Below are 12,155 nucleotides of genomic sequence, written 5' to 3'. Positions count from 1 at the left end.
AGCAGGGACAGCTTGCATCCTGGATTCCACTTGTCTGACCCTTTGCCCTCTGGCAGGCGCTACAGGTGTGCTAAAGCAAAGACAGACACTCAGAAAGAACTTATTGGCCAGAGCCACAACCACCCTATTTCACTATTATTCTACATAGTATGCACATTACTGTAAAGAAGAAGAAGAAGAAGAAAAAAAAACTTAAATACCTACTGTGAAACACTGGCAAACGTATTGCTATATTGTGCATTGTATAATGATAACCAAAGCTCTCTATTCCTTTATATTTTTACTGGTTTGATTATCATCTAAAAAGTTATTCACTTTTGTTTATTCAATCTAAAGATCTGAGTGCAGTCAGTAAAACATTGCTTTTTTTATTACTTCACATTCAGCACATGTCACCGTTTGTGGTCTTTAGATTTTTCATGATTCATACATTATTATAAACCTGAACGTAAACTGCTTCATTCAATGAATGAATGAATGAATGATGGAGGGATCTTGAATGCCTCACTGCTTCGCGCATGCGCACAACAAACCGACTCCGCTGTACGTTCCGGTGCGAACAATAAAGATTATTTGAAGTCAGCCAATATGGCGGAGTACGATCTCACGACCAAGATTGCGCATTTTCTGGACCGGCATTTGGTTTTTCCTTTGCTGGAGTTCTTGTCTGTGAAAGAGGTTCGTGTATTTTAATAGATTTTAACGTAGAACCAAAATGTAGAGTTGTATCTTCGGCGGTTCTCCGTCGGATTGTTATTGTAGCCACCCGCTGGCTAGCATGCTAATAATCATTTTCAACCAGCTCTTTAGCTTTTAAATGCCAGCTACGCATCAGTTGTAGTCGTTTTCATAACCGTGTACGGTAACATTATGCTTAAGGAATGCAAATGACAATAAACGCAGTTAAACGATGATGTTATAGGGGCCATGTATGTAGCCTCCTCTTGTTGTAGCGTAGCGGTTGCTATGAAGCACAGGATTAACGTTGACTGCATCAAGTCTTGTTTCTGACCGCGACTCCACTGTCGGTTTTTGTAATCACTCATTCACTTATCTTTGTCCCCAAAACGTAAACGTGTGTTTTTCATTTAACAGATCTACAATGAGAAGGAACTCCTGCAAGGAAAGCTGGATCTCCTCAGCGACACAAACATGGTGGATTTCGCCATGGATGTGTATAAAAACCTGTATTCGGACAAGGAAATCCCACACTGTAAGCCCTTCATTCATCCATTCATCTTCTATGTGTATTACAGTATTTTCCATTGATTTGGTTCATTTCTTGAAACAGACATTACACTCTCAAAACTCAGATTATTATTATTATTTTTTTTTAGCAAAACTGTGTTACATTTCAGCACATCACCATAGTTCACTTGCCAAAACTCACTCACATCTCTTCCAGAAGTGTTCACTCATGTGTTTTAACTAAATTCCCTTCAGTGCAAACCAGAAATGTAAAGATCATACTCAGTTGCTTTGGTCTTTACTCGAAGCAGGCCAGATGTTCTCAAAACTCTTGATGCTTTTGTCACAGTAACCTGGATGGTTCAGCATAACTCCATGGTTCACCTGTCAAAGCTCAGATTTCTTCCAAAACAGTTAACATAGGCATCAAAACTAAATTTCGTTCTCATTCGAATAGCCAATGCCCCCAAAATGCATCACCCCTTTGGTATTGTGTGAGTATTGCAAGTCAAAATGTCTAGATGTTTTGTCATTACAGCAGGGGGTTGTTGAAATATTCCTGATATCCACCTCTCAGTCTCAGTCCTGTGCAGTCACCGTGGTGACTGTTCATTTTCTCTTGTTTAGCTAACAGAATACAATTGTATATAAAACTGAATAAAAGGCTGTTACTGTAAGAAAAACCTCAAAGTTCTGACTTCACACATTGCGCTTATACTTCCAAGGAAATTGTAGTGGCTTTTATTCACACACAAAGTAACTTCAATGCATCAGAGTACAGCATACTGTAATATAAACACAAACCAAAAAAAGAGGAAATGGGAAGATTCTATGGAGCCTACAGTGCGGTAAATAAACTGGAGTTTCACAGCTCACTTCTTCACTGGTTGCTGTCCTCACCATCTGTCTGTCTCCCGTCTGGTATATGGTATTAATGAAATTGAAGTATGTTCTTCTCCAAGTTTGACAATTGAACAGACCATTGTTCATGTAATGACTGATACAGTGAAATGACGCTGATATGTTTCAGACAGAACAACCATTAGATAAGATTCAATCAACCAGTTTAGATCAACATGATCTGTTTACTTGGAAATTGTGTTAAATGTAGAGTAACTGCACTTAATTGTTTGCAAAGATGTTCTGAGACATTGAGGCATGTACTAAAGACTTTGGCAATATAATGAAATGAATGAGAAACACCATCCTGTTGAGGCCAATAACCAAGTACTTTGGAGGTTTGTCCATGTTGTTTAGAGAATGTAGTTTCTGTTTAAAGAAATGAGCCAAACTGATGGAGAAACACTGATAAAATGTGCAAACTTGACAGATTGCACAAGTATAAACCTGCACAATCTGATTGTGACCATTGCATTCTAATTTTTGTTTGTAAATGCCTTTCACAAATCACCCCAGAGAGCTTTACACATAGTTTCTGTTGGTTTTAAGCTTTGTGTGGAACATGATGAGTCCTTCCTACTGTACAACCTAATATGCCAAACAGTGACTTTTGTTCTGGCACAAACTGAACCGAAGAGGATTTCTAGGTCAAACATTGACCCATTTGATTTAATAGGATTAGTCATGTTTTCTTGACAGTTCAGAGAAAATATTGACACTATTCTACTGTGAAACTTTAAAATGTTCAGAATAGCCAGAAGAAATAAACAGTAAAATCATTTCTTTCGATTATCTTGATAAAGGCTTTAAGTTATTTTGCCCTGCCTTCTTTGGGATTACGATGATGTTATTTGTGGTTATCTGCATGAAGAAATGCTGTTTTTAGTTACAGTGCTGTATAAATCAAGCTGCACTGACTTGAAAAGTTGTTTAAGGCAGCGGGACTTTCTTCTCTGTTTCAGCCTTGAGGGAGAAGAGGAGCACCGTGGTGGCTCAGCTGAAGCAGCTCCAGTCAGAGACCGAGCCAATAGTGAAGATGTTTGAAGACCCAGAGACCACTCGGCAGATGCAGTCCACAAGGTCAGGAAAAAAATGCCAGAGAAATAACCGTTTGTCAATCCGCACTTATAAAAATCATATATTGAGCTCTTAAAGAGTCTTGTGGCTGCGTGACGTGTATTGATCCTGTTCCCCCCCCCCCCCCCCCCCCCCCCCCCCCCCTTCATCGATCAGGGATGGACGGATGCTCTTCGATTACCTGTCAGAAAAGCACAATGTAAGTTTCTAAAAATGTCAGAAGTGTAAACATACTCCCTCTTACTGTATTAACGGTATTCTGCTCTTTTTATTTGTAAATCTTGAAGTGGGTGGCTCGTTGAGTGCTATTGTTTCCATAACAACCAGCTGCCACTGTGAGTCAGCAGGACTGTTTTCCAAATCTGTGGATTCTCACACACCCCACAACGCCACCCTCCAACGTGTTCATTACCTGCTCACTAATCGCATGGTTGACACAACTTTGTTGACAGTATTTATTCAATCTAATCAGAGATTAATTACATTTCTCCCTGTTCATGATTTGTAAGTAGATGGGACTTATTTTCGGCACGGGAAAAAAAAAAACACTTTGTTTTTCTTGAAATGATGAAGGAAGCTGGCGGAATCCGCTAATCGGCTGCATGCTGTCAGCTTCCTCCAATTAGCTTCTTTTAAGAGTAAAAAAGCACAGGTGCTGGCATTTTGGAAATGGCAGTATTGCTGTGGCTCCAGATTTTTTATGTTTTTATTGTAACTTTAATGATTTGCAAGGTCTTTCATAATGACCGTTTTATGAGCTGAATCACGGCTGCTAATTAAAATCCCTTCTGTTAAAATCAAATGTCTCTTCTATTTAATTGGACGCTGGTCCAGCTTGACCCTTGTTCACTGTGTGTTCAGCTTTCATGGTGGATCACTTATTATTTTTATTTTTTTTCCCTGCTGTTTAGTTTCGTCAGGAATACCTGGACACTCTGTACAGATACGCCAAATTCCAGTATGAGTGCGGTAATTACTCCGGTGCTGCTGAATACCTCTACTTCTTCCGTGTCTTGGTAAGAAAATCAACAGAGACAGGATTTGATACACACAATGCTTTTCACATTAATTTATATTTCTTTCACATATTTGAATTGATTGGAGGGATAGTCCTTGAGATATTGTGTCTCATGTATGTGTGCTACTAGAAAAATACATCTATCTCATGCACTTCCACCTTTCATCACATCCCCAAACCGTACAGACAGAACTAATAGTGTAGTGGCGTAATAACTGCAATCAGTCATGATGGGGAAAAAGTCAAAGATGGATGCATTGGTTTCTGATATACTGAAGCAGCAGAAAGCGGTCGGTCAAATGTTCCAGGTTGCTAGTGCTTCGTGTTGAAAAGCGTTTGTAGGAGCAGAATGTACGTCTGTGGTGTGTAGTGCATTAGGTAGTTTGCAGATAGAGCTATATATGGTATATGCTACATAGTATACATAGTCGTAGTCTCTCTTGGTGTGTTGAAATGTTCTACCCAAAAAGAGAAACAGTAAACACAGTGTTCAGTCTGGAAATTTGACTCAGACTTTCATCCGTCAAACATGGTAACAATAAGCACTTGACCTAGGTTAACCCAGCGTAGCGCCTCAGTGGATTACAGCATTGATTTAGCCTCCCCGGCAGGAAAGATGAGCATGTGCGCTTGGCATATCCCGGCTGAAAACATTACACACTCCCTTTGATGAGGAAGAACCTTGCAGAACCAGGCTCAGAGGTGGAGGCTTTCTCCTGTTCCAGTCAAGAGATAGGAGGATGAAAAGGACAGACAACAAGAAGCAAAGAAACATTATCGCGTGTGGTTGGCCTGGTCTGCCTTTGAAATTGTGGGTGGGCCGTCAGAAAACATCTAAGTAGATTTAGAGCTCTGGTTGGTATCTCGTCATTACTGGCAGGGCTTGACGTGCACGGGTCTCATAATGACAACCCCTGTACCATTAATGATGTCTAGACAGTTCAAATACTACCAGAGAGCAGAAAAATAGAGGTTTGTGTCTGTATAACGGCCATTAAAATGGCCCCTGGGTCGTCTACAATCTGAAAGATTTACCAGCATGCCACATTTTTAACAAGTTGACGTTATCTTGGAGAAAAGGGACAGATATACTCACTCTGGTCATAAAAGCAAAAATAAATATGATGGTTCAATATGATGGATAGTCCAAATAATTTCTGATGCTGAAACTCGGGTTTGTTGCCGTCTGCTCAGGTTCCCTCCACAGACAGGAACGCTCTGAGCTCTCTGTGGGGAAAACTGGCCTCTGAAATCCTCATGCAGAACTGGGAGGCAGCCATGGAGGATCTGACTCGTCTACGGGAGACCATCGATAACAACGTAAGGAAAATACTTCTCGGTGTTCCCTTCTCGCTCCGGACAGCCGCGGTTCAGCTTGAAGTCACTCTCTCACGGCCGGTTTGTTTCGGATATGCTGAGCCTTTATTCCGCGCTGCTGCCTGTGTCTGTCTGTGTGAATGAAGGCGGGACGGCTGATCAGTTCGTCCTGCCTCCGTGCCGCCACAGCAGGCAGCAGCAGCAGCAGAGGGGCAGCTGCAGGTGACGGGGGTCCTCTGAGAAAGCAGAGTCGCGTTTCTTGCATGAACTTACAGGAACCTTTGACTGGAATCAGGCTGCAGTACAGAACTTCATAGCAGACAAGTTTAGCATCATTCTGAATGAGAAGCTGTTGGGGAGTCTATTACTCTATTACCTGATACTTTATAGAAGGAGAAAGACTGACGTTGAAGTTCTCTTAAAGTTTTCCAAGTATTAGAGACTATTTTATCACATTTAATTTATTGAATGCTTTAGACATCATTTCTTACATAAGTCGTCCATCAATAAAATATTTGTTTAAAGCACACTTAAAATCTATATCTGCACCGTGGGGCTGGGTTTGTTAGCAAAAATGCAACAAGAATATTCTCTGTTAAAACAATCGATCATTCTATAAAAGTACAGAAGCAAGGTTTGAGAAGTCACTCTGCAGTGAGTTATTGTGAATGTGCTGAAGCCGATTACAAAATGTACTGAAGGCTGTACACTGCAACAACTACAGCGGCTGAAAAAGTTCTACAACATTCCATGTGTTTGAGAATCGATCAGTCTTTACTTTCACCACAGACTTGGTAAATGTGTTGACAGGACACAGACTTCTCTCTTCCTCAATGTTGCTTTTTGTAAATATTCTGCATTTGTGTCGTTGCAGTCGGTGAGCTCCCCGCTGCAGTCGCTCCAGCAGAGGACCTGGCTCATCCACTGGTCCCTCTTTGTGTTCTTTAACCACCCCAAAGGCAGAGACAACATCATCGAGCTCTTCCTCTACCAGCCACAGTGAGTCACACGCAAAGAAGGACACGTTTCCTCATGTTCTTCGAGGATGATTGGCTGAAGTTCACACATCCTTTTCACTTTTGCAATCGTTGAAGGACGCTTTTTTTTTTTTTTTAATGAATGAATGGTTGATAAGAACTCATTTCGTTCTCTGCGTTGATTTTTGCCTTCTGTGCTGCTTTATTTAATTTCCAGGTACCTGAATGCCATCCAGACCATGTGCCCACACATCCTGCGGTACCTCACCACGGCAGTCATCACCAACAAAGACGTGCGGAAGCGCAGGCAAGTGCTCAAGGACTTGGTGAAGGTCATTCAGCAGGTAAGGCTTGAAACGCTCATTCTTATTTAAGGCGCCTTAAAGATTTCTCTCAGCACGCAGGTGATGGTTCGTCTCCTCCTCCTCCCACAGGAGTCGTACACATACAAAGACCCAATCACCGAGTTTGTGGAGTGTCTCTACGTGAACTTTGACTTCGACAGCGCCCAGAAGAAGCTGCGGGAGTGTGAGTCGGTAAGGAAAACGCCGTTCGTCATGCTGCACGGGCCTCAATCAGCCCATAAAGGTCGGGCCGTCTCGAGGGACTGAGGAGGAATATGAAGCCTCTCTTGGCTGTGGTGCGCTGATCTCCCGAGTCCCAGGCATTTAACTTTGCAGCTATTCAGTCCCAGTAAATCCATGTCTGGCCTGATTTGCCGGCTCTCACTTTTATTGAGTCTGATTTTCAAAGCGGAACAGCTGTCAGATTTGGGGACTCGTAAGAAACTCTCCACTGCCATTTTGAAGTTGTGCTTTGGGACCACTTGACGCTTTCTTTTAGCACTTTCATCAATTGGCTTTTCGCCTCTCTTTGTATCAATTATGCATCACTCAGAGGCTTCAACCTGCCCGTCAGACGGTGTGCGTGTGAGCGTAACGGCAGAAGAATGAAGACCTAACCAAACTGGGGAACCTGGTGTGTTTTCACTCCCCCAGAAGCCACAGTACCTCAGTGTTCACTCACAGGACATCTCTTGTTTTAGTTCCGAGGAGTTTCTCGTGAAATATTGGCACCGCGTTTTATTTATTTTCTTATTTTTTTCAAATTCCTGGTCACTAATATATTCTGCATTTAAGCTCCTTCCTGAGTTTCGAGGTGGCACAAACATCTTATTTCATGTTGCTGTGATCACAGCAGGAACCAGGCAGCCACACACATAATCTCCTCCGTAAAGCGCTTTACAGCTCGTGTTTGGCGGTTCAGATCGCTTCATGGAGGTTTCATGTCCTTCTCATCGTGAGCTCGGGGAGGATGATGAGGAAACACGTGGGTGTAGACATTGAGAGAAACACATCTTGATGAGCACAGTCAGGGATATCTTTGAGGTTTTTCTTTTTTAATTGAAATGGATATTTTTTCAATAACATTACATCTCGAACAGTTTTAGTTTAATGTTTTTGATTATTAGCCTGCAACTAAAAAAATGAAAGATACGAAGTGAAAGTGTTGCATTACACTGAAGTCGCTTTGATTCGCGGCAAATGTCTCGGTCATTATGCTGTTTGTGTGAAACGCTGCTGTTGGATGAGAGTCTGCAGACAGATCTCATTAAAATGCTGCTCTCTGCATTGACAGTAACTTCTTTCATATCAAAGAAAAGAAAAAAATAAAACGAACAGTGATGAATGCTCAAATCAACACCTTTGGCTTGTTGTGCTAACAATGTCTCCACAGTTTGGGTGAAAGCCTTACGGAGCGGAGTGATTCCTGCTTTCAGAAGCTGAAACATTCACGGAGATTAGATTCCTTATTGCTTACAGAAATGCTTTACTTTTTCTGTAAGCCTACATCCTCGGCTCTGCTGCTCTGTGAGTTACAAATATGGAACCCGTTAAAAGGGAAACAAACAGGCATCCCTACAGTGTACCAGTCACTCGTTTCCGTTTGGATCCGGGCACCGGGGGACTTGTAGAGGCTTTTAAAAACTGTCGTCCTACAAGATGTTTATTCCTGACATCAGAAATGTTTGTTTACTTAAAGTCACACACACTGTTTGCAGCCTGAGTTCTGACACTCATACCCAGGCTTGGCTTGTTTCCATTTTGAGAATCTTAAAAAAAAAACAACAACAAAGTGGTGCTTACAACCTTTGATACTGTTAAATAAAAATATTCCACAAAGTAAAGTCGACCTTGAGTGTGGCAGGAAGGTCGTCCCGTCCACAGAGCAGTTTGTAATGACTTCCTGAGCCGACCTCTGGAAAAACGAATCGAGCCTTCAAATGCAGTGTCATTAGCATATTATATTAATATTCTCTGTATTTAGGTTCCCTTATAGAAGGCATGGTGGATGTTAGTGACCAGGCACATCAAAACACATCAAAATCAATCAGCAGGAGATTAAAATGAATAATGTATAGACAAATAATGTGAATATGTTAGGATGTTTTTAATGTTATTAAAAAAATGTGATACTTTACTGCTGCCCATCCCACAAATACAGGTTTCTTAAAAAATTTACAACAATTAAAGGGAAATAAAACAGACTTTCCAACGTAAGATTTCTTGCCAAGGCAGGTCGGTGAAGACAAAAACAATCTTGCTTTTTGTGCTTTGTGTATAAATGAAATTACACAATTTAATTTCAGAATGCATTTCTGGTCACGAAAGAGCTGGATGATGTTCAGAGGAAAAGTGAAGCATGCGACTTGTTGCAGGAGAAAAGATTAGTTTGCCGATTGCTGCTTTTCATTGAACAGTAGCCTTCAAACCAAATTTCATTTTAAAGTGGGAAAAAAAGAGTTTATTCCATAACTTGACTAAAGTCAGGGCACATACTGACCATGTGTGTCTTTTGGCTTTGCCAAACTCACCGGAAAGAAAAAAATAACCATAATCCCCACCAGGATCTAAACACAGAGCAGCTCTGAAGTAAACATCCTGCATTGTTAGCTGGTTCTCACCAAGACATTCTAATGTGAGGCTGAATCAGCCAGTGGTGAAAACATCTGCTCTGCAGAGTGAAGCCACGGGTCAGAGGTCCCTGCGCATGTTGGAAACACTTAAGTTTTGTGTTTTTGGAAGTTTTTGATAACTTGAAGATGACTGTTTACTGGAAAACAAGCCTCATAATCGACTAGAAGAAATACTGAAATTACAGACTTCTCTCTCGTCTTTCAAATTTCGTATGTGCATTTTCCTACCAGCTAGATTGTAATCGTAGTTTAAAGTGAGCGCTGACCAGACTGGTGGTTTATGTTCCTCCAGGTTCTGGTGAACGACTTCTTTTTGGTGGCTTGTCTTGAAGACTTCATCGAGAACGCTCGACTCTTCATCTTTGAGACGTTTTGTCGGATCCATCAGTGTATCAGCATCAGGTGGGTGTGGCTGAAACCGGTTTTGTCTGCTTAAAGTTAGGAGGTAGAGGTTTAGCAGAACACATCAAAAGTTTTTATTTTATTTTATAAAGTATCTGTTTTCTATTTATTGCCCCAATTAATTTTCCTACTTGAGTTTCTTTGTGTTGTGTCCTAGTTTCTGAAGAGCGTTTGAAGCCCGAGTTGTGCTGAAGGATGTTTAGTTAAATGAAGCATCCCTCCTTCTCCTCTCTCTCCTCTCAGCATGCTGGCAGACAAGCTCAACATGACGCCCGAGGAGGCGGAGAGGTGGATCGTCAACCTCATCCGGAACGCCAGACTCGACGCCAAGATCGACTCCAAACTGGTGAGTTTTCTGCACTCAGTCATCCAGAAGAGCCTCCAATCACTCAGGAAAGCATAAACACTGCCGACTGCTCAGTTTGTGGAGAAGTATAACCGTGTCGGTGAATTTATTTGCTCCTGTCAGACTGAGGGAGGCTCAGCGTGACTGAGATATTATTATGCGGAGCACCGTCGGAGGAGGAAATCACTTTCCCGGCCGTCTTTTTTCAGGGGCATGTCGTCATGGGCAACAACGCCGTGTCGCCGTACCAGCAGGTGATCGAGAAGACCAAGAGCTTGTCTTTCCGCAGTCAGATGCTGGCGATGAACATCGAGAAGAAGGTGGCGCACAGCAACAGGAACGAGGTAAAGTCGACAGAGTTCATCCAACATGCTGCAATGTTCCTAATGCAACTTTTTTTTCACATCCTGCAGCTGCTTCTTGCTAATCGTCGATCCAAATGTCCATTTTCTAATCGTTTCATGTTTTATTGAATACATAAGATATATTCCACATAGTTTTTTCTTCTATAAATGGTTTAACTCAACTGTTTTAACACGTCGTGTACTTTACAAATGATCAAACCAAATGTCAGCGGGCTATTAAATCAGTTTGGCTGTGCCGCAGGTATTTTCTCCCGAGATATCAGGTCATATGTGATTTGCTGTGATGCCTCTCATTGAACTACGAGGAGTGTGTTTTTAGTTCAGCTTTGTTTGTACATATTTCACATCAGTGTGTGGTGTGCACACCCGCTGTGCTGCACCGTAATGAGCAACAGAACTCAAACATATCGAGAAAAAGAGTGAAAACACCTCAGTTTTCATGCCGTGGCTTATTTGCAACCCTGATTGAACCTCGATTACTGAAACAAAACTTCAGGAAGGCAAATAGATTTCGTCAAGAACCCTTTAAAGAGTGAGGATAATGAATAATGTAGTCTTTAAGAACCGGAGTCGCTTGTCTAACAAGAACTCTGCTCCATTTGGTACCGAACATTTAATTTGACATCACCAACCAGTTGGCAACCTTTCAGATTTCAAACGTCCGGTGATAAAACTCAGCGGAGATGACGAGTGTTTAGCCTGTGTGGGTTTATAAAGTGGAACAAGTCTGAAGTTCCTCCTTTGTTCTTCTGTTGTTTCCTCAGACGCCGAACTGGGCGGCTCAGGACTCCGGCTTCTACTGAGACGCTGCAGGAGGCTCCCGGGACCGGAGACGACTTCTTCTATTCTTAAATTAATTGGTTCATCCACATTTGTCACAACTCCAGGTTTAACTTGTGCAATACACCAGAGTTCAGGAGGGGCAGCTATTGGCTTCATGTGTTCACTTGAGCTACTTTTTACTGAAAATGAGCTCTGTTTTCATCCTGTTACACTTACAGTTGGAGATCAATTTAATTTCTGCATTAATTATATAAAAACTTTCTAAATTGCTGATGTGACCCCAAAATGTCAATTAAACATTTTTGCCCCTGTGAAAGAGAGCCGTTTGTTTTCATTCCACTAGGTGGCACCACAGGTTCACTTTTGCATTCTGCTGTAAAGATTCATACTTCATCTGGTGAAGTTAAAATTATTCCCATTATTGGAATAGCAGGTAAACTGACTCTGTCTGGACACACATTGGGATCTTTTTCACACTTGATGTCTTTTCTTTTCTTAAATCCTGTGAGGCGGAGGTGTGTGTGTGTCAACGTTTGACCACACCTTTAAGCCCGACACCGCCTGTTTTCAGGATATCCTCAGTAAATATTTGACATGTGTAAATGCTTTGTTAAACCAGTTTTTAATGCGTTACTGTTCTAGTGTGACTCTGTTAGGAAGTGTCAGCGTTTCAGACTGGTTCAGCCAATCGCTGTAGTTAACATGTGGTTTGGTACATTCTCAGGGGGGGTGAATGTTTTTCAAGTTTAAAAATAGAGATGTGATTTAGAGGAATGACGGGCGGGTCGGAGACAAAGCTTCTTTT

General features: G+C 41.7%; 1 protein-coding gene across 1 annotated transcript; it reads left to right on the top strand.

Moving 5' to 3' along the window:
- Positions 1-546: 546 nt before the first annotated feature.
- On the top strand, positions 547-11,658 carry eif3eb (eukaryotic translation initiation factor 3, subunit E, b). Its single transcript, XM_030121198.1, has 13 exons — positions 547-678; positions 1,096-1,213; positions 3,051-3,168; positions 3,322-3,364; positions 4,077-4,181; positions 5,378-5,503; positions 6,375-6,499; positions 6,695-6,821; positions 6,912-7,013; positions 9,747-9,856; positions 10,100-10,202; positions 10,412-10,546; positions 11,332-11,658. Exons 1-13 carry the CDS (start codon positions 589-591, stop codon positions 11,368-11,370), a joined length of 1,341 nt encoding a protein of 446 aa, XP_029977058.1. The 5' UTR covers positions 547-588; the 3' UTR covers positions 11,371-11,658.
- Positions 11,659-12,155: the final 497 nt, after the last annotated feature.

This window comes from Salarias fasciatus, chromosome 22 (genome assembly GCF_902148845.1).
Source record: "Salarias fasciatus chromosome 22, fSalaFa1.1, whole genome shotgun sequence".
Lineage (NCBI taxonomy): Eukaryota > Metazoa > Chordata > Actinopteri > Blenniiformes > Blenniidae > Salarias > Salarias fasciatus.
This window is presented reverse-complemented; position numbering and strand designations above follow the sequence as displayed.